The 25,631-nt window shown below is 40.1% G+C and overlaps 1 protein-coding gene across 1 annotated transcript; it reads left to right on the plus strand.

The window, feature by feature from the left end:
• The first annotated feature begins 1,213 nt into the window (after positions 1-1,213).
• Positions 1,214-25,610, plus strand: MAP1LC3A (microtubule associated protein 1 light chain 3 alpha). Its single transcript, XM_088154390.1, has 4 exons — positions 1,214-1,612; positions 15,924-15,979; positions 23,099-23,205; positions 24,454-25,610. Exons 1-4 carry the CDS (start codon positions 1,573-1,575, stop codon positions 24,614-24,616), a joined length of 366 nt encoding a protein of 121 aa, XP_088010516.1. The 5' UTR covers positions 1,214-1,572; the 3' UTR covers positions 24,617-25,610.
• The last annotated feature ends 21 nt before the right edge of the window (positions 25,611-25,631 follow it).

Consider the following 25,631-nt stretch of genomic DNA (forward strand, 5'->3'; position numbering starts at 1 on the left):
GTGAAAATGTGCATTGGTTGCGAAGTACATGAATGGCAATCATGTGACTGGGATGCTGCAATGGTCATAAATGCGAGGATTGCTTGCAAAGTTATTTTTTGGCACCGTCATATCTTTGAACAGTTGCTGCACAAGGCAGTCGGTAAGCGAGGACTGTAGGTCATCAGGATTCATTTTTGTAAGAACGTTTTGAGAGTTACAAGAACAACCAACCAACCCTACATAGGCAATTCCCAACCTCTCTGGAATACCTTAAAGGAAGAAAGAAGTGAACAAAGGATAAAAGAAAGGGGTTGGAAATTCAGCTAAACTGATGTGTAGCACCAATGAGCTGTTGGATTGACCACTGAAAAGGCAGAAGGGATCTCAGCCTTTATTAGAAAGCAGAAAGCTAATTATATAAGGCAGTTGAAAGGCCTGCACTTTTCAAGCTCTTACAATGGTAGATGGTGTTTAGAAGAATTCAGCAAAGATTAATGTTTAATTTCTAAGCTATTAAGTGTTCTTGGCATAATTACTTTGCCTAATCTACCTCAGGTTGTTCTCAGAATAAAGGGGGGAGTAGCATTCTCAGTAGCTAGGGGCCATAAATATACTCAGTACATGTGAGAAGCTTCCCTTCAAAGCCAGAATCCGGGGTTCCACTTTGTTTTCTAATCACAAATATAAAGAACTCTTCCCCAGGATTCTGTGAAGAGAATATTCTGCCCATGCTCAATGACATGGGAGGGGGGAGTATATGCACAGGTATCAAGATGTTTACCTATCAGTCCAGAAACAGATGAAAGCTTTTGGATTCCTCCAAGCAGGACTTGGAAGGTCATCTTGGACTTAACTCGGCAAATCTGCAGCATTTTCAGTTAATCATAAGACAAACAGTCTATACATCAAATGCATGTGGTCCACCAAAGCTTATAGTGCAATAAATATGTTAATTTTTAAGGTGATGGTTCTGCTGCCATTGACCAGCTTTTCCAGTTTTGCTGCAATTCAATAACACCAAACTGAAAGCTGTTTGAACAAAGGGATTTGTTCAAAGAGAATTATTAATTATAATAAATGACTATGAATGAAACGAATAAACAGTGTCCTTTCTGGGATCATTTCTAGATGAACTCCTGGCAGTGCTTTTTATAGGTTTGTGTGCTACCCCTTATCTGCGGACATCTCCCCCTCCGGGGGGAGCGAATCTCCTGCCCGCCACCGCCAGCGAGAGCGCTAAGGGCGGCCCGGGGCTGAGGCCGGTGCGCCCGGCAACGAGGCCGCACTGCAGAAGGGGCGGGATCGCGCACCTCCCCTTTGAGGAGGTTGTGGGATGAAGTCACCGCCGCGCTGCCACCTTCGGGGATCGGGGTGGCTCATGCATCTGATTGGGAGCAGGCGGCGGTGGCGGACCGAGCAGGAGGAGGCGCGCGCTGCGGCTTAGCTGCGGTTGCTTTCGGACCCCGCTTCCCAAGCTCCAGGGGCCTCGGAGAGCTCCCGTCCCGGCGGCGGCAGCCTTTTTTGCGGTCTAGCGAGGACCTTCTCCGTGCTGAGGCGCGGTGGTCTCGGTATCCCCCGTTCCCGGCCGAGATGCCTTCGGACCGGCCTTTCAAGCAGCGGCGGAGCTTTTGTAAGTCCTTACTGGATTTTGCGCGGGGGCGGGGGTGGGGGTCGGAGCGCCCGGAGAAGCGCGGCGGCTGGGAAAGAGGTGAAATTGGGAAGCTGGCGCGTGTCCAGGGTCGTCGTCTCGCCCATCCCGGCCCGGCCCGGCCCCCTTGGAAAGAGCAACCGGCGGGACCGAGCCCCGGGAGGCTGGAACAGTTTCTGGGCAGACGCCCGGCGGTGCCGCGGCCGCCAAAGGCGCTGGCCTCCAACTCAGTCGGTGGGCACAGCGAGCTCTTGTTTGCTTCTCCGTTTCCTCCGGAGATGCTCCATTTCCACCCCCACCCTGGAGGGGTTGGCGAGCCTGGTTGGAAGGGGACGCGGTGGCATTGAAAGGGGGGGGACGTGTTCGCCTTCAAGGTGCCCCCTCCCCAAATAGACCTTCAGCCTTTCACCTAAATGGGAAACCGACCAGCGGGCCGCGTCAGGTGGGGATGAGGGGCCTTGTAGTTCTACACATTCAGAAGGCACCTCCTTGGAGAAGACAGGTGGAAGAAGATCTGCCGCCATTTGTACCTTTAGACTTCGCTACTAGCCAAGAAACGCTTCCTTTTTTTGTCAGATCGAAATAGATTCGGCCGTGCCTTTAGTAGTAATAATCTCCTGGGTTCGGCCCTTTGTCTTCGTTACAAGAATTCACAGTACTGCTTATCTCTCGGGCATACCCCGTGGGAAAGAAAGGCACTGCCCTTCGAGGTGGAGGTGGGAAAACTGAGCACCTTCTGACGCCCGCCAGACCCGAACAGTGTCTTGGAACTCTTCGTCTGTGTTCCCACGACTATTCGTGGTTAATTTAACCCTGATTTCCTCAGCGCAAGTCTCTGGATTCACACAACACGCTAGAATAAAATGTGCCAGGCTACTTCGGGCTGGGTCGTGCAAACAGAGCCTCTGTATCCAAGCCGCTGCGGGTTCAAGCCCTTGGAGATGGGGAGGGGAGCACCCAAAATACTGCTTCTGGATGGTGGTTTCCCAGGCCCGAAGACCGATTCACTTGGGAGACTCAAAGCGCCCAGAGCCCGCTGACTCTTTGTTTAGCCTCAGCCTCAAGTTTCCTGCTGGCCAGCCAGGGAGGCAGGAAAGAAGGCAAAGGTAATTAGCCGCCGCCTGCTGGTGATGTAATGCCTGCAAACGGGATTGGGGAACGTTCCTGCGTCTCGGGCGCTGCGCTGATAGGCTTGGAGAGCAGGGCTGGAAAACGGGCCCCGGCTTGGAGGAAGCCAAGCTGTCGGTGGGGGGGGGGGGGGGGGCGGGGTAGGCCTTTAGGAAGAAACTTGTGCTGGAGAAGAGACGCTTTGCTCCCCTTCTGCGGGAAATCTCTCTTGGGTCCAAGACGGCAGGCGTGGCCTCGCCCGCTTTATCGAAAGGCTGGCTATGTTTGTGCTCTTAGTATTCCCACATCCTGTGAGTCGGTTGTAAACTGCTGTAGGGCCGAGTGTAAGGATAACTTAGAGGCGATCTTCTCTATGTTGTTCCTTTTTTCACTTAAAATAATGCAGAACCCAAAGGGAGGGATAAATCCATGTCTTCCTTCCCCCCAAGGATTAGAATAAGCAGTTAGAGGAAATGATGGGATGGGATGGGATGAGTGCAATTTACATGGGAGAGCTTTGCCCTCTATACAAAGCCAGCATCCTGAATGCTATCAAAGAGTCTTTAATGTGCACCCACCTACACTGCCCTAAAGCTTGTTTCAGGCATTGAAAACACACTTTACACCACTCTTGCTATGCCTGCTGAGTATTGGTCATTTTTAATTAGTAATTTAACTTAGAAGTGTATGTTTTTTATGTTTATTCTTTGCTAACTGTTCACTGAATTATTTAATTTTTGTGTGCTGCCACTGACTTTTGGAGTGGAAGTATTTTAAATGTGCTGCTGACAATCTCCTCTTGGTCATTTCCTTCCTTCCTTCCTTTGAGCAGTATTGACTCCTGGTGACTGCCCGGACAAGTCCTTGCAGTTTTCTTGGCAAGATTTCTAAAGTGGTTTGCCATCCAAGAGTTAAGAGACAATGACTGGTCTAAAGTCACCCAACTGGCTTTTATCCCCAAGGTTTCTAGCTTGGTGCCTTAATCACTACACCCAGCTGGCTCTCATTCTCTTGGTCATAGCTGCCCATAATTTCTGATTTGTAAACAAAGACTGTTTCTAGTCCTTATGAAGATTGTAAAATAAACCTGGATACAGGGAGTCTGAGTAATTAAGAAGGTGAAGGGTTCAAGAGCAGGCCTTGTAATTGTCTGGATGTGCATGTAACACACGTTATCAGCTTTGCTCCAGTTCAGGGTTCCTCAACCTTAGCAACTTTAAGATGGGTGGACTTCAACTCCCAGAATTCCCCAGCCAGCTCTAGTTGGATCCTCCTCTCTCCAGATTGCCTCATTTTGATTGCTTCTAATTCTCTTGATTTTTGTCAAAATGTTCTATTTTGGCCACCAGGTGTTATGAAAGCTGACCAAAAGGAAAACAAACTATATGAAACAAGAATGAACACTTGATTTTTTTTCCTGAGCATAGGTTTTATGTAGTGGGGAGGGGTTTTTTTTAGAAATTACCTCTTAAGGGCCCTACTGAGATGAATTGGAGTAGTGCAAGAGATTGCTGATTGAACATTTCATCTTTGGGAGAGGAATAGTTTTGTGAGAGTTTGGAAAAATAGTTACTGGTCAGGTTTGCATTTCATCAAAAATGCCAATGAGTAATAATAAAGAGTTTTCTTGTATTTTGAATGCTAGGTTACCATTGTGTTTGTATAGGTCAAAGCAGCCATCTGTGTCCTCTACTGCTATACAGTATTATTGTTTCTGGTTCTTGTTCTAACTCTCCTTTGTGAGACTTCCAACCCAGCTCAATAAGAGTTTTCACAGCTGGTTGAAAGGCACAGGTCTATTGTCTAGCTTTCTTCTTTTCTACTCCGCCAAACCCTCCTCTTTTGAAAATCTATTTGATTAAAATCAACTTGTTATTCATCCAAGTAGAGTTTAGGATGGAAGTGGAAAACTACCTGAAACTTGAAAAAAAGTTTAAATGATAACTCTCAAAACAAAGCTGTATGTTATCTTATTTAAAACACCAAATTTAGAGGCATTGTATGATATCAGCGGTACACTTTTAAACAAGGAGGTTTTATGTTCTGTAACAATAGATAATACTGTGCCTTCTAAATGTTTTGACTCCTAACATTCCTATTGGGATTATATTTAAAATAATAAAAAGTTCCATGGTAAAGTCTTAACCAATTTATAATCCCACTAGTTTTTGTGGATCATTGTCCACTTTATCAAATAAATTAAATATCCTGAGGGGAGTGTATTTCATATACACATCTATTGTTGGAAGAGAGGAAGGAATAATAAAAGAGGTCAAAGGAAAATGAAATGTATAGCCTGAAAATTACCTTTAGATAGTGGCCATTCACAATCCAGTTACTGGACATGATATAGCACTTCGTCATCTGCATTATGATAAATATTTTGGTCACAGTTTAATTCAATGCAAAATAGTTTAAAGTTTTACAATGAATTCTATTCAGCTATTGTGTGGTCTTTGTAATTCCTTCCTCCATATCCTGGGGGTAGAAGATGAAATCCAACGTCCAGAGGGTACCAGAGAGCTCTCATGGCTGAATTAGAATTCTGTGCCACTGAATATCTTCCATGATTGTATTGCTTCATCTTTTGGCATTGAAGGCTCTGTTAATTGTTCATTATATAAATAAAAATTATTCATTTTTGGGTCCTGAATCTCTAGTACTCCAAGTGTCCTTGAGTGAATTATAATCTGTGGGGAAGGAGCTTCATTTATTTCATTTATACCTTGCTTTCTACCCTGGCAAATACTCAAGACAGCCACCAGCCTGTAAGAAAAACTTTTTTCCCCCCTGATATTCAGAAGCTTTCCTTCCAAGTTTCCCTGGGGTAACTTTTATCCATTGCAAATAGACAGATAAGCCTATTTAGCAAGTTCAGCCTCATATCAGTTAAGTGAAAGATATTGTTATCATTCCCATTTTGTAGATGGAGAATTTGGGGCAGGGAGGAATGAATGGAATTGAATTTATTTCCTAATCACATCATGAAATGCAACTAGAAACTTCTTAGGGAAAAGTTGCCTCTTGGGTTTTGTTTGTTTTTTTTTATCTGAAGTCAGGAGCAGATGTGATACTGCCAATCTCTGACCAGGTTCCATGATGTGCTTGGGGTGGGGGTGGTGTTCAACTTTCAGGCAACTTTATGTAGTGCTTCAATGTTGTGCGAGCAGCTACTCTTGGAATTTAAGTTCTGCATAGCTAAACACAAGCCACAGCTGGAAAATTCATAGTGGGAAAGAGGAATAGGTTGCATTAAGCATAACACTACAGAGTATAGTTACTTTGTACTTACTTTGGCCAGTTAAAAATTTGATCAGTTCTCCTATGTTGCATTATTCCTCATAAGTAATTATATCTCATTCTTGATAAAGTTTTAAACATTCTGTATACTGTTTTGGCCTCTGATAACACTGTTACTTTGTAGTCTGCTAAAAGCTGCGTGCTTATTTATTAGATTTATATCCTGCCTTCCATTCAGAAGCTGAAGGCGGCCTACACAGCACTTTCTCCTCTTGCTTTCCCCCACAATCACAACCTGTGCAATAGGTTGGAGTCAGAGTATGACTTGCCCAAAGTCACCCAGTGAGCTTCTGTGTCTGTAGGTGGACTAAAACCTGAGTCTTGCTACTCCCAGTTCCACATTTTAACCATTACGCTACATTTTCTCTCTTACATTCTTACATTAGTGTCTCACCTTTCCTCTAAGAAATAAAGTGGCACAAATAGGGGTTCTCCCCCTCGCCCCATATTTTATTGTCAGAACAACAATGCTTGTAGGTAGATTGGGCCAAAAGAAGATTACTGGTCCAAAGTCACACAGTGGGGAATGGAATCTGGGGCCCTAGTCCCAACCCCAAATTCTTAAGCAGTAGGATCCAGTCAATGACTGCATTTGTGCATAATATTAATCCAGTTGTTTTTAAACTGTAAATGGCGTGGATGAAAATCTTCACAAAAGTAGATTCAAGAGGATTCAAGCCTGCCTTCCCCACTCTAGTACTACCGAATAGATTGGAATTACAATCCCAGAATACCTAATCAGCATGGCCATCATCTGAAGAAGAGTGGAAGTTGTAGTTCCAACCCATCTGGAGGGCATCAGGTTGATAAAGGCCACCTTAAATTATTGGAGTTCTGGAAGTTGGATTGGTGATGCCTTTTTTTTTCACCTACTCACCCCCACCAGGTGGTTTCGGTAGTTACAAACATCTGTGCCAAAGGTGCTGGTGTAGCTTTCCATAATGCAATATTACTCTGTTGAGCGAAGTTTCCTCACTTAAATTTCTACTTCACTTGAATTTATTAAAGATAAAGGAAATGTGTCAGAGTTAAAACTATTCTAAAGATGTTTGTGGGGAAGAGCAAGCATTATTATAAAAATGCTTTAAAACCTGTATAGAAAACAGTTATCTTTATTAGCGTTTCAGCAAAAGCAATAAAGAGTCCTGTGGCTTTTAAAAGAATAACATCTATTATTGCATAAGTTTACATAGCAATGAATGTGTTGGTTTTTAAGAAGCTTCAAAACTGCCTCAGCCTTCTGAATCTTGACATCCTCCAGAATCCAGATGTGTGAACTTCAACCTGCAGAATTCCCAGCAATGTCAGTGCAGGCTGGGAAATGTTGATTATTGACATTCTCACATCTGGAGGTGCCTGGTTTGGGGGAGGCAGCTTTGCTGTAGAGAAAAGATACACTCAAGGAAATCTGTTTTGCCCTCATGTTGTGGGCTCTCTTTTTCATAACTCTGACCCTTCCACATGCCACAACTGTGAATGCAGCTCAAGCAGCTTGTTGTTGTTACACCCTGACTCACCCCAACCGTTGACAAATACTCTGAATCAAGAGTAAATAACCAACCCAGGGAAAGTACGTGCCATGCCCTGTGCTGACCTTCTCACCACTTCAGCATCTACCGCCGTCTGTCAAAGCAGTGGACCGCCTTCAGAAAAACAACAGGCCGAGGGTGAGGATGGCTTCCTCCCTCCCTGCCAGCAACAACTGCTTGGGATGCCACTGGGTGGAGGAGGCAGGTGGCGCTTGGTCTGCCTCCAGTTGCTCTCCCAACTGTCCCAGCTCAAAAGCAAACAGGATGAAAATAGCTCAAGAGCAGCAGGGGGGTGGGATGGTGAGCTCAGGCAGCTGTGCCGGTGGAGTGCCTTTCAGCTGATTTTCCATATATCCTTTTTTGCTTCCTCGGCTGGCTGGCTTTCTCTGCATTTTCTGGGAAGAAAGGCAGAGGGGAAGAGGGTCGGCCAGCTAGCTGCACAGGACCACAATTCTGGGGAAAGGGAAAAAAAGGGAGGTCTTTAAGAAGCAGAGTGATATGCATTAAAGAAAATCCCTCTGGGTCAAGTAGCCTTTTCAGGCTGCAAAGTTTACAGCAGTGGGGCAGCCTGAGCAGTATAAACCTGGCAGTTACATGATTGAATGTTTACAAAACACTTGTAAAACACTCTTATCTGCCCTTAGATGCACTGCACCTGAAACTTGTTGACAACGGGTTTCTAGAAAGAATTATGATTTTTTCAAGTTCCTTTTAATACTTTGTACCATCGCTTTCACAATTTATTTTCTTTTTAAACTCTCAGTTAAACTGGGAAATAACCAAATGCATTTTTTTTCATCTTCTTTGTGATTTATGCCAGGATTTTAAATGTAGTCTGACTTGGTTTGAGGGTGGGGCATTAGTGAGATTTTCATTGTTCTTGTACTTCAGAAATATTGCTGACATTTGCTTTTGGCTTCTAGAAAGAGCCCCCAGAGTGTCATCTTTCCTTGTAGTAATGTCACATGGCAGCCACTGTTGTTTTATTGTGCAAGTCTGTGAAATGCTTTAGCCATAGAAGTAGAAAACCTCAAAGCTGAATGAAGGCGCTTCCTTGATGGAAACTCGACAGTGTACACTTGGGCCAACAATAAAAAGGAAAATAATGTGAGAGGGACTGCCAAAAGCACATACATTTTCATAATCAAATGGAGGTGCTTATCCCACAGCTTCTTTTACCAATGGTTTCTCTTTTCAATTATTAAATTTCTCGGAATCCCTCTAAGTGTTTGCTCTCTCCCTCATATTAAATCCACAGCCTCAACCTCAAGAAAGTTTTAATCTTCAATTTAATGCATGCAGTGAGTTGCTTCAGATAATTTGCTAAGCCATGATGTTTGCTTGGTTAGGTTTAGTATATATGAATCTAGCCGTTGTCATTTAAGATTTTTCATTATGTGTGAATTAAGCCACAGTGACTTATTTATTAGATTTATATCCCATCTTTCATTTGGGAGCTCAAGGCAGCATACCTAGTTCTCCGTTCTCTTGTTTTTCCCCACAACAACAGTTCTGCGCAGTGGGTTGGACCGAGAGAGAATGATTGGCCTCAAATCACCCAGTGAGCTTCTGTAACTGTGCATTGACCAGAAAGTGGGTCTCCCCACTCTTAGTCCAGTACCTTAACCACTACACTACATCTGGTCTCTTACGTTCTTATATTCCTGGAGTATCTCACCCTTCCTCTAGGGAGCACAAGGTGGCATAAATAAGGTTCTTTTTTATTGTCAAAACAACAGTGCATAAGATAGATTGGGCCAAGAAAAAGTTACAGTTCTAAAGTCACGTAATGGGGCCTTGAACCAGGGCTCCTGGTTTCAATCCCAAACTCTTAAGCAGTTTTACTTTTATTGTAGTAATAGAAAATTTAAAAAACAGGCCTTGTAAAGTGGCTTGGCTTTCTGGAGCCACCTGAATTCTGATGGCCAAATCAGTCTTTCTTGAGGTAGCGCCTAGATGCTGAAAAAGAAATGCTTTGTCTTGCATCAGTTTGGAAGTGTGGAGGAAGGCTGTTGTGCTCTGAATGGCCTCTGTGCTTTATGGCACATGTACATAAACTCATAGGAGGTCTGCAGCATGGCACTGTGCCCTTAAGGTGCATTTAGAAGCTGTTGGCATGTCATTCTGAAGAGCTACATTGAATAGAGCCTTTGTTGAGGCTTCACACAGACCTGAAAGTTGATTATATGAGACCAAAAGGTCAACAAGTGTCTATTGGAAGACAGTTTTATGTCCCAAGAAGATGGTTAGGAGAATAAAAATAATCTTATGTTCTGTCCGATATACTTCATGTCTATTTCGCTCTCATTTTTTCTTATGTGTTTGTGAGTCCTTGGGTCAGGGTCTTCAAAGCTGCTTTGGTCTGTGAATACATGGTGTTAAATAGCCAACTAATAAAGAATAGGCTACATAGTATATAAATAATAATTGTGGGAGGTATAATCTAATAATTGAAACTATAATTGATGTTTTTCAGCCCAAAAGTGGCTTGTTAAAATGTCCATGTTGTAATAGTTTTCCTTGCTGATTCTTATTCTGCTGAATCTCATTCTATATAGAGGCATACATATATTCTTGATGACATTCCATATCTAAATTATGTAACGTGATCATCAAATACAGTATAAATGGAGCTTAAGATAGCGATACATGTTTTTGTTATTAACATGGCAGTCTCCTTTGTGCTCAATGCATTTCATATCAGTTATTGTACTGCAATAATTTTTGTAATAGCCCTATACCTTTGTCCAGTACCATCACGATCATCTTCATTCCTCTAATAGTGGATCATCCACTAAAGCTAAATCAAGGATACTTGGGGATTAAGAAGCACTGTTGTGAGCTCCCTGGAAGAATCTGGTTGGGTGCAATTCTGCACAGAATGCAGGGGTAGATTAGTCCTTTGGTCTTACTGAGCAGAGTTTTTCTTACTCTCTTCTTCCTATAAGAAAAACCAGTAGATAATGGCTTGCCTGAGGCCACCTGGCAAGTTCATAATTGGGGTGAAATTTAAACTATGAACCAGAAATCCTTATTTATTTCCATGAGTACTGTGGTAGAGTCACCATTATTCCTTTCTCTTCAGTTAAGGTATTTCTGAGACTTTTGATGGGAGAAGAGAATGGAAATAACAAATCATTTTAAAAGGCCATAATTAAATAGTGCCCTCAATGCCTTCTCAGTATTCTCATTTTCCTTTTTCTGGCTTCCAAATACAAGGTTGTGGTCAGTCACATAATGATTTACAGAAGTCTGGATGCAACAGGACCTGTATGTGCATTGCTGTATCCAGGATTATAGATCAAGTAAATATTGTTACAGGTATAAAGTGGGAAGCTTGAAGTACTTTCAAAACTCAAAGTTTAGCAGTCTTTCTGGCTGGATTAGCACAACATACTGAACTGAGCTAAAATCAATAATTCAGCATGTTGTGGGGACCCAGATGTTGCCTTAGCTTGTTACATGATCACAGTAGCCATGTCTTGTTAATTCAGGTTTAGCTTGTGAAGTGAATACAGTCACTAAGTAATATGCTTTTGGGCATCGTAGTACTATCCATTTGTAAAATACTTGAGTAGACATCAGACCTTCTGATTTTTTTGTTAAATTATTCCTTCACAAGTGCAGTCAACCTTGATGTATGTTAGCATCCTAATACATTCATCCTGATACTTCCAGAAAGTACTAAATTCCCATATCCTTTTCCTCCCTTCGACTTGCTTTATAAAAGTTTAGCATTTGTAAGTCCTTTCCCAGCTAATACACCTGACTTTCAAGAATGTGCCAATTTTCTTCTTAAAGCCATCTTTAGCAATGACTATCAACATAGGTAGTACACTCCCTAAGTCAGCAAATGCAATATTGAATGTGTAGATGTTAGGGACAAAACAATGGTTGTACCTGATCCCCTTTCCAGATGTTCAGTTGTGGGTGTAGCTCAATATCTGCACAGGATTTCCCTATGCATTATATTTTATTGTATTTTATTTATTGGAGTGAGCTAGGAAGTGAAGCCCATTCAGCTTCTTTTGTGGCAGCTGGGAGGATCCAAAATGGCTACTTTCAACTGACTGACAGATCCTCGTTCATATGCTGCTGGTGCACAAGGGTAAACATTTGCCCAAACAAGCAAATGACTCAGTTATGTCAACTGCTTGGTTATATGTGCAAATGCAATATTGAACGTGTAGATGTTAGGGACAAAACAATGTTTGTACCTGATCCCCTTTCCAGATGTTCAGTTGTGGGCGTAGCTCGATATCTGCACAGGATTTCCCTATGCATTATATTTATATCTGCACACCAATTCTCTCTTTGCCAGACCTCTTGCTTTTATGCTATCATTTTTCAGAGACAGAGAGAGAGAGAGAGAAAGAGCACAAGTATCCTAGCTCCAATTCAGTGTTATCTTGGGTTAGTTACAGGTCACTGTGTTCCTTATGAAGCTGTGAGCATCAGATAAAATAATCTACTCTTGCTATTTTCCTGATGGCTGGTTGTGGGCTGAAAACCTAAGACAGCTTTGAGCTTGCCAGTAGTTGTTGACATTTCAATTTCTGTTCTCCCCTTGAACATGTGAGCAAATTGGAGGCTGAAGTTGCTTGTCTCATGATAAGTCGTCATGAAACCTGAGCTTTCCAAATGCCTTTTATTAGGGTGCTTCTTGGAAAGCACAAATGTTATGACAAAAAGAACTTCATCAGCTAGATCTCATTGTTTTTAACTATACTTTTCTATAATTCTACATGGTAGTAACCAAAAGCTACTTAAAAACAACCTAAGTAAGCTGGGGAATAAAATAAGCTTTTCTCAGATTTTGATTTATTTCCTATTTTAAACCATAACAGAAATAAAGCTCTCCCCATTAGCCAGCAGTAAACTCCAGTCTTGAGGCTATATAATCAGTTTGAAAAAATTTCAACCCCTTGTGAAATGTTGGCTTGATTGCAGGATGATCTGTGTAAAGTGTAAGCAGAGGGGGAGTGATGTTAGTGGGAGATTCAAGTAGGCAATTTAATGACCTCAAAACCTACAACCAATTCGGCATAATGCACTGGGACCTATTTTAGAAATTAATTGATAATTGTTGGATTCATAACCACCCTAAACCAGAGTTTGTTTTATTTATTCATCACACCCTTTGTTTAAGGAACAAAAACAACTGATATGGGATTATACTTCCATTTTATCAACATCAATGTTGTAAGGTAGGCTAGGCTGAGAAAAAAGTAATAGGCTCAAAGTCACCTAATGATCTCCACACTATACTAAGCACTATACCACACTGGGTCTTATAGGTTATATTTACACAGGATCCAAAACCAAATAAATCATACTATGGCTTAGTGTGTTGTGTGAACCAGCCAGTGAATATGGTTGAGGGATAATTATATATCAGTATACTGATACTGATACATTAACTAATAAATAGTCTCTTCTGTTTTCTGTTGGTCAAGGGTCTGTGTACCTTGATAGGATGAAAACTGTTTCTATCATTTAAATTGATCTTTCCAAAATGAAGGATTTATAAATATTTTATTACTACTACTGCTTTGGGAGAGCCCTTACTGCTATCTAATCCTACTCAGTAATGGTAAGAGTCATTTTGCAGGTTTGAAAGCTTCCCATCATAGTATCTAACATTATAAGCTTGTATAGAGAGGCCTCCACAATCAGCTCTTTTTTCCTGATTTCCAATTAAAAACAAAACAGCTTGCCTAAGGAAAAGTTTCTGAAACTCAAATCTGCAATTGTTTTGTACAACTTCAGTTCACTAATAAAAGCATTGGATGGATGGATGGATGGATGGATGGATGGATGGATGGATGGATGGATGGATGGATTTTCCCATGGCCAACATAGCCGCCATTATTCTTAGGTTTTATAATAAAACATTGGAGAACCCAGATGAAGGTCACAGCTAAAGATTTCTAGTAGAAAAGTTAAAAATTGAGTGATTTAACTCTGGAACATGACCAACCACTTCCTGTTCTGGGTGATATAGTTGAGAAAAGGCAGAAGCCATTCCTAGAATGTGTAGAATGGGCTGTTCTAGGTGAAAAACACTCCCAGAATCAGATTTGGCACATCTCTTGTTTCTAGACAGCTTTCAAACAATGGCTCATAAATTGCAACAGCTCTCAGATGTTAGTGTCTAAGGCAATCAGTTTTGTGTTAAGGTGGTAAATGGTTAATTTATTATTAATATTTACAGACAGGATATCAACTTTTAAGTCATACTATATTAGATACTAGAAATGTGTGTTTCTAGGAATTCCTAGTTCTGTTTTTCTAATTGTACTTCTTTCTCTGTTGTATATGAAAAGACCAACCTACATGGTTCCTTAGAATGCTTATTTCAATGATTAATGTATATGCAATCTAGATGTCACATTAATATTCGTATTGCATGTGTGATAATTATGTGCTAGTTATTCCTTCCCCATGTTGACATCTTTCTTTAGATCAGCATTCTCTGCTGGTATCAAAATATAAGGCTCACGAGAAACTCAGACGCCAGTTCTGATTTTGTTCTTCAATAATTTGCACCACTCCAATTGTGGAAAAAGGTAGATCCAGGATGTATGTAATACTTGCAATAACAGAATAACTTGGCTAGCCTTCAGTTAAGTGCTCGGCTGCATTTAAGATTTCAAATTTATTTTAATCCTCAGTACTTTGACTACAGATATTGTTCTGGCTAATGCTAATTGCTCCCACCCAGCCCTCTTTTTTTTTAAGACAGTTTCTTGCAAAAATATTCAATTCATGTGATCCTTTGGGAATAAGCAAGCCACCTGCAAGTCCCTGTCCTTAACATTGGCTTGTTGATCATGAGTTAAGGTGATGGTGTTGTGTCTTGCTTCCTGGAAACTTGCTGTTCTTGCTTGTGAACAAGTGGAACAGTATCTGACACTGAGCAAAGTTAATAAGTTATCTTCCTTGCTGTTGACAATGAAATCTCATGTAAACATAGCTTTGAGTTCTCTGCTTCCTATCGGCTCTCCCAGGGAAAGAGGTAACTAGAGACCCTTTATTACAGGCGATGGTTTGTTTTTGTTTTGTTTGCATTGACCTTTATGTACTTCCCAGGCCTCTGTCTAGTCTACAGTATTGTATTTCTAGACCTTGCCAGTTAGGTGTTATGCTAGTAGTAGAATCTAATTTATTACCAATAAATACTAGCTTAACCAGAAACATGTTTTGCAGCAGAATAGAAAATAGAAGTCATTTTTACTATTTGTTTCACTGACATTCCTCATCCTGGTTCAGGGGACTGAATCAAATGATCACGTGTGAAATACGTACAAATGTATATGGGATCTAGGAATTCTAATGTAACAAATAGGCTTGAAAAGCTGAAAAGGGCTATGGTCAAAATCAACCAATTAGCATTCCTATTTTGCAGATGAAGTCTCTGAAGAAGAACATAAAAACAGCCACGCAGAAGATTTTTTTACTTTGCAGTAGAAATGTTCAACAGTTAGAAATCCTTGGAGATCTGCTGCAAATAATGCAATAGATCTGAGTTAATAGATCTCATCTTACCTTCTGCTTACCTCTGAAAGATGGGAAAATCAAGGACAAGGGAACCCTTACTGCCGGTGGGCATTATGATCCAAAAACCCTCCAGAGGGGACAGGGCTGAAAATGATGGATTTAATTGTGTGCTTGATCAAAAGGGAAAAACTGACTTTTTTAAAGACTTGCAGAACCGTATAGCAACCCATAGCATCCTTTTAAACAAGGCAAAAAAAAAAAAAAAAAATGGACCAGGCCTGTTTTCTGTGCATGAGCAAGATAGCTGATAGAAACTGAGTTGACAGCTTCCTTTTGGGCAGGAAACAGGCTACTGTATGTAATTCTTAAAATACATGAACTAATACTAAAATACTTTTGCTACTCAAGTAAATAGAAGAATAGGCAGGCACTAATTCGTTTACATTGCACAGTGTCAGATGCTTCAAGAACAGGTGGGTGTTATTCTAGAATTTTGTCTCTACCTCCCTTGGTAGATTAAAGGGAATTAGGTACATTGTATGTGAGGTGCAAATGGAGAGGGAGTAGTGAGGCTCACATCCTTGGTGAACATCTCGAGAGCTTGTATTCAAATGGCTTGAACATTTGGACGATGCTGTTGTGGGAATACCAAATGTTCTTCTTGATAAATATTACTGTTGACAGCATGCCTCTGTATTTGGATTGGTATGATTCATGTGATTCTTTTTTAGGAAAAAACCTCAGACTCACCCTCACTCCCTCTTCCATAATTTTTCTTAGGCTTGTAGAAGTGTAGAATATATATAGGCTGGAAAAATATTTCAGATTCCTAAATCAATTATGCTTCACTTTCACAGCGGATCGTTGCAAAGAGGTACAGCAGATCCGAGAACAACATCCAAACAAAATTCCAGTAAGTACAGAGATTATCTATGCTTTTAAATCTTTCTGTATAAATCCCTGGAACGTGATAGGTGTCTTGTAGGTCAGGGTTCCTCAACCTTGGCGACTGGAAGATGTGTGGACTTCAACTCCCAGAATTCCCCAGCCAGCCAAGGTTGAGGATCCCTGTTGTAGGTCATACACCAGGATCGTAAAGTATTTCCCTTTTTTTTTTCTTATGCTGAAAGTTTGTTTATGTATGTTGCTAATTTTAGGAATTAGTTCTACAAATTGTATTTCCTCTTCTGCAAACCTATTTGATCAGGGTCATAGCACAATTGAATTCAGGTTTTGGGAATGGGGGAGTATTATTCCTGGAAGTCCCTGAAATAATTTGCAAGAGAGGAGGGACAGGGGACTCTTTCCCCTGAAAAGTGGTGATTGGGATGGTGATGGAGAACTGGTCAAGTTATGACATATGTCTCCTCTTACTAAGGCATATCTCATGCCAAGTTAAGAACGAAGAAGTTGTTGCTTTTGGCCAGTCTCCTAATGGGAGTAAGAAGTTGGGGCCAACTTTACTAACTCCTGTAGTAAATCATCTCTTGTGATGATAGGGAACAAAAAGCAAAACTGCTCTCTGTTTATTACATGAAGTGAACAGAAACGTTTGGCTTCCATAAGGCTTGTAACCATGTTCTCTGGCATCATATTTAATTTTTCTTTGAGTTTTTCCTTTCAAAAGATTTCTTTGCAACTGGAATTTTTATTGCAATATTACCTATGTGTATCAGTGAATATCCTTTGCTATAGTAGTAACTGGTTATCTGAATGGAAGTATGGTGTTTTACTTATTACATGGTGATGTTAATATATAAACATTCTTATTTATATCATTTCTGTTCTAGAGCAAAATGGAATCTGGTAATTTGTTTTACTACAAAAACATACTGGAGAGCACTGCGTAGCAGAGGCTTGCTACCAATAATCCTCTAAACTTTTTTTCCTTTTTTTTCTTCCCTTTATTGTTCTTAGGTGATAAAATAATTTAAGCTCTTGGTTTTTTTCCCTGCCACTTGTGATGAAATCTCATATCCAAAAAGGTTTTGCCCAACGGCAGAAAGTTTGCACAGGCAGGTTCTGCGAACTTTTATTAATCAACAACTGAGTTAAGTGAATATTAATCAGCAACTCTCTTATATGAATATTGCACAGAGATAGCATGCAGATTGTGACAGCCAAAACTCATTTCTGGGCAAAAAGGGAAGAAGAAATTAATTTAAAGAAATTGTCGTCTAGATATTTAATTTTAATGCCATGTATCAGTTAAAATTGATGATGAAATAAATACATTTTATGATGAAATTCTCTTTGTAGATTACATATTGAATGCAGCAGTTGTGCTCCAGCCCATATATTAGATAGATGGGCCTTTGTTAGTAGTATGAATCCTTCAAAAAAAGTGCTTGGGAATATACAGTAGCACCTCCCTCAAATTGTTGAAGCAATCTTTTTTCCTCCAGCTCTCACACTGCTTCAGAAGCTGTTCCTGGCTGTCTTTGAAGTGCAGAGCTACAGGGCTGCACATGTTCATGCATGTAGAGATAGCTGGGAACAATTTCTGAAACAGCCATGCTAGCTTAGAAAGAGATGCAGCTGCTTTAACGATTTCAAAAGCGATGCTGTGCATTCTGAACCCTTTTCTAAAAGATTTCTGGATAAGGGGTGACTGGTTCAGAAAGTATAATGATTTTCTTTTTGCCTCTCATTTTCATGGTATTGTTTATATGTTTTATAGTTTGTATTTTTATTGTAAGCTGCCTTGAGTGTTGTGTGGACAGAATGGCAGAATACAAGTTAGGAAAAATAAATTAATAAGATCCCCAAACAACATGATTTATGTTACGGCTGGGTTGACAGATCACAGTCCACATCCTGGCCCTTTACTGATGACATTTGGCATGTAGTTTAACAGTGTTTTACAATGGTTTTAATGCTTTACCTCTTTAAGTGGCTTAAAACACATTAAGGAATCATGGGATTTTTAAATATGTCTCTCTCACTGCCACCCTTAGCATTCCCATCAACCTCTCCAGTGCAAGATGAACAGGAAAAGCTACATTTATGCCTTTCTTAAAACCAGAATTGCTCTCTTTTAACGCATCCTTGGAGTATCTACTTCACTACCTTACAGTCAGCTGACAGAACTAGTTTCATCCAATTCCTTTTGTTCCAGTTTAGATAAGGAGTAAGTGACAAGCATAGGCGTGGGCGGGGACAGACAAGCAAGATGGCAAGTAGGGGGAAATGACAACCTTGTTTGATGACTTTGTGATGCAAACTCCTCCCTTTCCATTCTTGTGTTTGACATTGCAACACTGATACAAAAGAGCAAAGTATGTGTCATGATGAGACAATGCATATTTCATTATTTTGATCTCTGTGGATATATGTGCTGTGGAATTATATCTAAATTGAACACTTTAGCTCTAGCCTTGTTTAGGTGTCATCTGATACTAAGAAGCTGACTTCCATCCAAAGATAACAAATTATGTTGGGATCTCTAGTACTGTTTGCAGGATTCTAGGGAAAAGGTTCAGGGCCACCTACACTGACCTTAAAACTTTATGGGAGAATTCAGGGTGAGACTCTTTTCAGCAGCTGTTCTATCACAAGTTTGCTGTCTTAAGTTCTGCTTCAAGTGTCAGATGTCATCCATCTGATACTGAGTCCAAGAAACCTGCCAGTTTACATCTGAATAAGATGTGAATGGCTTGGGGAAAAATAGGGGAAAGTTTTTCCTATTCTGTTTAAAATATTGTTCAAACAAATTGTGCCATTTTTATTGTAACAGTAGAAGGAATAGAAATGAAGGAATGAAAGCCAGCTTCGACATTTAAATAAACTTCCATCCTGGAGAAGGGAAAAGAGGTGAATTCTGTTTTGTATAATTCTGGTCCAGCTTTCTTACTAGCATCTAGCGGATGATAAAGGGACAGATAGACTAAAGACTAGGAATTCATTTTAAAGATTTTCTGGATGCTAATATGCAGCCCCAAAGGAGGTGATATCCAAGCTTCTGCTGTGCTTCAAAATAATCTTATTTAATGCCTAGAACGATTCAGCGCTATCATTTTTCTCTCCAAAGCTATCTTCTCCTACTCTATATTAACTTTCTTTTCCCCACCTGCCAATTCCTGTGTCCCTGCCAGGTCTCATGACCACATAACCTTTGCCTAAATATATTATATGTTGGTAGCTGGTTGATTTTAGGTGAATCACAGACAGCTTCTGCTGCCTAAAATGAGCCAAGGAGACCACAGGGGAGAAAGAGATTTTAAAACATTGTAATCTAAACTTTGTCTTTTTGAAACAGCTTTGTCACTACTGTGACATTCTGCAAGGCTTTAGTAGATTAATGTTTCAATTAACAGCCGGGCTGTGTATACTTTTTGCTTAGAAATTGCTATCTGTAGAAATAAAGCAAAATTAGATTACATTTGATAATTGTAGATAATTCCCCTTTTGCTAGTCATGTAGAGCCAACTTAAAGGTTTATGCACCCGTAGATAATTCATTTATTCATTTCATTTCGATTCAGGTGCTGCCCAACTCCAGACAGACTCTGGGCAGCTCACAAAATAGCCAGGAAAAAAAAAACGAGATAAAAACACAGTGCAAAGTAGATAGACAAGATGGGATCCAGCCACTCAGTGCAAAACATATGGAAACATCCAACAGAGGTCTCCATCCACCCTAACCCAAGGCCCAAGGCCTAGGAGGACAGGACAGAAGAGTTGGGAGAATGACCCAACTCTTCCAAGATAACCACATCTGTTTTTTCACAAGAGATCTGAAGAAGAATTTAAAATAAGAGGGTATTTTTGCCCCTGTGAGGCTGGCATCCACTGTCTGAAAATCCTGCTGATTTCTGCCATAAACCATAAAGTGTTTTTGTAATAGTCGCTTAAATTGGCTTGATCTCTGAACCCAGCTGTAAAGAAATGTTGGTGTTTCCCACAATGTAGTAATTAGCCACCAGCAACTTTAGACGTAACTAGCTATGTTCAGTTTGTTATTCTTCTAACCCCTCTAAAGGTGGAGAGACATTCAAGTCAATGCACAAATTCATGTAGTTTACCTGGAGACAGTAAGGGAGTGGTTTACTGTTGCTTCCTTTCCAGAAGTTTTTCAGCCTCCAGTCTATCCTATAGCTCTAGGATTTCCTAGTGGCCTTTCATCCAAGTATGAACTAGGCCTGGCCATGCTTAGCCTTTTTGAGATCAGTCAGGGTTGCACGTGACCCCTCTTCTAAAGCACCCTGCAAATCTCAGTGAAGGATTAACTAAAATTACCTAATTACCCCGTGTGACTGCTAGCTGAGCTGCGGCCAGCCTTGATGGTTGGGGGGCAGACATAGAAGGGGTTTTGTTTTGCTTTTTGTATGCTTAACTTTCAACTTAAAGTCATCCACATTTTCTTTAGTTTTGTAAATGTTTGCTTGAAGGAAATAAGTTCATTTTAAGTATAAAAAACAATAAAAATCAACTGTTCTCAGTTTTGCATATTTCTGTGGTGGACAAAAACTGGCCAAGGGAGCAGAAAAGATGAATTTATATTCCAATATGAAAAATGGGCAGGGCTAAAGAATATTCAAACTACCAAACAATTGTTTTTATCCCACATGCTAGTAAAATAATGGTCAAAGTTTTGAAATCCAGGCTTCATCAGGGAACATGCTAAGGTCATATATTGTCTCCCTGTTCCTTTAACTTATATGCAGAGTATATTATGAAAAGCATTGTTTTAGAAGAAATAGAAATTGGAATTAAAGTTGCTAGAAGAAACATCAGCAACTTCAAATATGCTGATGACCTCAGCTGAGAGATAGAAATTAGGAAGATTTAAGGAATCTCTTTTTGAAGTTGAAAGAGGAATGTACAAAAGCCAGTCTGCTTGCCAATATAAAAACAAAAACAAAATTCTAAGATTATGTTAATAAGCTGCCAGCTCAGTGCAGACAGATGAAGTTGAAGTAGTAGCAGCCCTATTTTCCCAAGCTCAAAAATTCACAGGAATGGTGATTGTACAGTAGCTAATGGACCAAAGAGAGGTCTGCTTCTTAGAAGGACATTAAGATGTCTAGACAAAACATTAACATGCAGAGACATCACACTAACAACAGCACATATTGTCAAGGCTATGGTTTTCCCAGTTTTGATATATAGCTGTGAAAGCTGGATGATCAGAAAAGATAAAGACAAATGGATGCCTCTGATATGTGCTATTGAGGCAACTGTTGTGAATACCCTGGATGACATGAAGAATAAATAATTCAATATTAGATGAAGTAAAACCATATTCTCAGTGGAAGCATTAATAACGAAGCTAAAGCTTAGTTATTTTGGATACATAATATGAAGGTAAGTGTCACTGGAGAAGACACTGGTGCTTGGAAAAATGAGGGCCAACTGAAAAAGAAGCTGACAGAGGACAGATGGCTAGATGCTATCACTGACAGCTCAAGCATAGGCTTACAAGAACTCAAGCAATTAAGAGTAATCTACACACCAAAAGCCCCAATACAGATGAATGATCAACTCAGCTGTCTCCTCTGCATGATTCTGGGGAGTGTCAAAAGAAATGATCTTAGTTTCTTTTTCCTTTGAAGTAAAGGCTGCAGCTGCAAGCATTGTATATCCTTGGAGGGAATGTGACCTGATGAGGAATTGGCACATCAATACTCCCCTTCAGCAAGAGCTAATATACTCCTATATACTCCTTTTATAGGTAGTTAAGTACAGTGAATGTATATGGATTGCAACAGTATACAGAAAGAGTTGTGAAAAGAACAAGATCAGCAAACAATTTAGTTGGTAAGGTATAGCACGGGAATATAAACAGACATAGCAAAACAAAAAGAGGCAATCGTATATTTGAATGCTTTTCTATAGTGAAGGGAAAACAAAATTGAAATGAAGAACTAGGATGTCAGGGGGAAAGTGAGCTCGAGCTCTTCTGATACGCTGGCTTTCCATGGGAAGTTAATTCCCCACCGTGTTACTTGAACATGTTGCATCTGTCATTCTAAAGTGAGAAAGCCCTTTCTATTTCGGCGTCATATTCCATGTGTTACTGTCATGAAATACAGTCACTGCCCCCCAATATCATGTAGCTGATTGACATCCACAACTGGAGTGCAGATGTTTGGAGAGGAGCCCCTACATGCAAGCAGTTCACATAACTAGGACCTCTGAATAGCCATTAAGATTATATAGAACTCCTCTGGGTGAGCATCTGCTTACATGTAGCGATTCTTCCGCCATCAGTGTTCAAAGGTACAGTGAGTTTGATGATCATATGTCATCAGGGTGTGGCTAGAACTTATACTTTTGAGTAAGAAAAGAGAACAGATGCAGTTGCTTATTACATAATTTTAATTTGGCCTTAAATGTCTTTTGCTAGACACAGATTTCTAGGGTTTAGTTTTATTTAGGCCACCAATGGAAGTTTTTTCTTTCTGTGACCACACAATAAGGAAGTAGTGATAGTAATAATAATAAAGCAAAAGTATAATGATATGTGTTAAATTTATTATTCTTTTTGTATAATTTTTCATAGTAGTACCATCTTTCTCTAGTGTATGATTGAACACCATTGTAATTGCTCATATTCTACTGATGTAGAACAGTGGTTCCCTATCTTTTCTTTTTACAGACTCTACATTATTATTAAAGAAAGCTTTTACAGACTTGCTACATAAATCAGCTCAGCAATACAGTACCTGCATCTCTTCCAAGGGCTTTCTTGGGGCCCTTAAATTAGATTTAAAAAATATTTTTGTGCTCTTGCTTGAAATTTAATTAGATTTTGAATGGGATACCAAAATCCCACAAGATTTTGTGATCTCGCAAATTTGAACCATTTGAACCATTTTTCCTTTGTTTCCTGCATTTCAGACCACAGGTTACAAACCAATTATTTAGAAGAAGAAAATAATTCAGAACAAATCAGTAAAGAAGGACCCAGTCGTCTGGATCCTAAAAAGTGTTACTTACTCGCAAATAATGTTTGCTGCCTTAATAAGGATTGTCTTCTTAATTTTCCTGGGCAAGAAAGGACCTGACAGTGCCAATTTCTTCCTCACTAGGTCATTATTGAGAGATACAAAGGGGAGAAGCAGCTACCTGTACTGGATAAGACCAAATTTCTAGTTCCTGATCATGTTAATATGAGTGAATTGGTAAAAATAATCCGGTAAGTGAAATATTTCAAAGCAGTTGTGATTTGCTGCAGGTATCAAAGGAGCATGGAGCATCCTTCTTGTTGAGTAGAATAGTGCTCAGAATTTGGTTGCTATGGCATGAAAGTAGAGTGCCTTGCCTTTTAACCATCTCCTAATGGACCCAGAAGAAAGGAAGCTGGCTCAAATCAGGGAAAGATTTGGGGGCAGAAGTTTAGAGTGTCAAGCATTAGAATGAGTAAGAGTGTTCCCAAATGCAACAGGCTGGCTTGCCACAGTTTGAAGTAAGCAAAGTAATGCACATTCCCATTTACAGATGGGAAACCTCCATAATCCATTGCCTGCTACTGTACAGGTATATAGGCAATTGTTTGGAAGACATCACCCTCCCAAGCCAGCCCCAGTTGGTTCCCAAAGCTGAACTATTACAAGGACTGTAGTGACAATTCTGCCTCTTCAGGAAGATGAGGATGCAGAATTGCACCAGCTCTTACCTGCATTTTGGACTAATTTACTGGACTGCACTTATCAAGATGCAGTTACCAAGGTCATCAGAAGTGTAATAAATTTCTGTCTCTTCCCTGAAGCTGCACATTCTTGAGAATTAAACAGCTTCGTAGCCTCTTAGTCCTTATTTGGATTAGCTCTTGCTGCAATTGCAAACCATGCAGAAGGACACTTTGAGGCCTTCCAAGATAATTAATGCATGCAGAAGAGACACACATAGAGGTAAAGCAATGCCTTTATCATCGTGTATGATAGAAATATGAGTCCTTGAAACTATCAGTATCCAAACTAGGAGTAAACTGTTGAATGAAAAGTGTAAAGCAACTTTGCCCAACCTGACCCTCACCAATGCAGCTTTTTTTCCAACCTCTCTGGGAATGGCAGTCCCGACACATTCTGAAGGCAGCATGATTGGGAGGTCTGATGCAAATGAGCATGCTGTCTTCAGGATGTGTCGGGACTGCCGTTCCCATGGAAATGTCTTGTTAAGATGCTCACGTCACCATTACTATTGTCCTGCTGCATAGCCTGCATTATGGGGATTTTAAAAAAAAATAAAAAAAAATAGAAAAGGGAAGTTATTAATCTGAGGATAGGACAGGTAATAACATAGCATCAAAATCCATTAGTTTTTAGTCATTTGTGGTATTGGTGCCCCATCTCTTGTTCATTTATTTAACTAGCATTAGCTGTGCATGCTCTGTTATGCTCCTGTTTTAACTCCAGGTCAATAATTGCCTTCTGTACCTCCTCAGGCGCCGGCTACAGCTGAATCCAACCCAGGCTTTCTTCCTATTGGTGAACCAGCACAGCATGGTGAGCGTTTCCACCCCAATCTCTGAGATCTATGAGCAAGAGAAGGATGAAGATGGCTTCCTCTACATGGTCTATGCTTCACAGGAAACCTTTGGGTATTGAGTGTCTGTCACCACCAGAGGACTAATTCCAAACTGTTGCAGTGACATCTCTGCCTCCCCAGTGCTCCCCACCTTGGCAAACCCTGTGCAGAGAGAAGCTTTTGGTCCAGGAACAGCCCAGAAGCAACCATGTTCCTCCAATTTTGTAGCGCATCAGACCAAGATAATCCAGTGTGTAGGTGTGTGAGAGACCCATAAATCTCTATGTTTGCATTGCCTCTGTCCTTTATGATTGCTATTCATTGTCTCCCATCTTGTTCATGTGTGTTTGCAGATGTATGCACTCTCTCTTTAATATTATGTCTTCTTTCTTACTCCAATGCCAAATTGATGGAGCCTATGGCAGTCAGGCGAATAAAATAAACTGTTTCCTCACTTACTAAGGCAAGGGATGAGCTTGTCTGCTGTTAAAGGGCAGAAACTCTTAAGACAAAAACAAGCAAAAATAAAGAACTTTTATTGGGGTTTTATTGGGATTTTAAGTTATGTGCATATCAATTCTTGGTGCTACACAATAGATGTAGGCATCTTTTCCAGTACTGTCCATAAAATATAACTTCTAGGTTTATTATTTTTGAAGCACGAGGGAATATAATTTGCTTGTATGATGTAGCCTTTAAAAAAATCTTACGCTTCTTTGCACTTTAAAATGTTGTAAAAGTGAGGATGAAATTAGCTTACTTTTCACAAATTTGTCGTATTATGTGCTGTTTCTGTCACTGTTTCTATTTGCCTTTTACAAGGGTTTTTTTTTAAAAAACCAGTCTCTCTTCCTTTTTTGCTCTAATGCATGCATGGATATTTTTTTCTATTTTTAATCCCATTGTGGCAAACAGGCCATTTGGCTCAAGGAATGTACTGATTTATATTGCTACTTTACCTGGTTATTTTATAAAAAAAAACTATGATACCAAAAAGTGTGTATGACAGAAGAAAAAGATCTGCCCAGTCAAATCTATATAATTATCTATATAAATAAAGATAAATTAAAATTCTCTTCTGATGTAAACTAGTTT

This window comes from Python bivittatus, unplaced genomic scaffold (assembly GCF_059951505.1).
Source record: "Python bivittatus isolate LINGU-HERP-01145 unplaced genomic scaffold, Pbiv_v1 ctg000700_np1212, whole genome shotgun sequence".
Classification (NCBI taxonomy): domain Eukaryota; kingdom Metazoa; phylum Chordata; class Lepidosauria; order Squamata; family Pythonidae; genus Python; species Python bivittatus.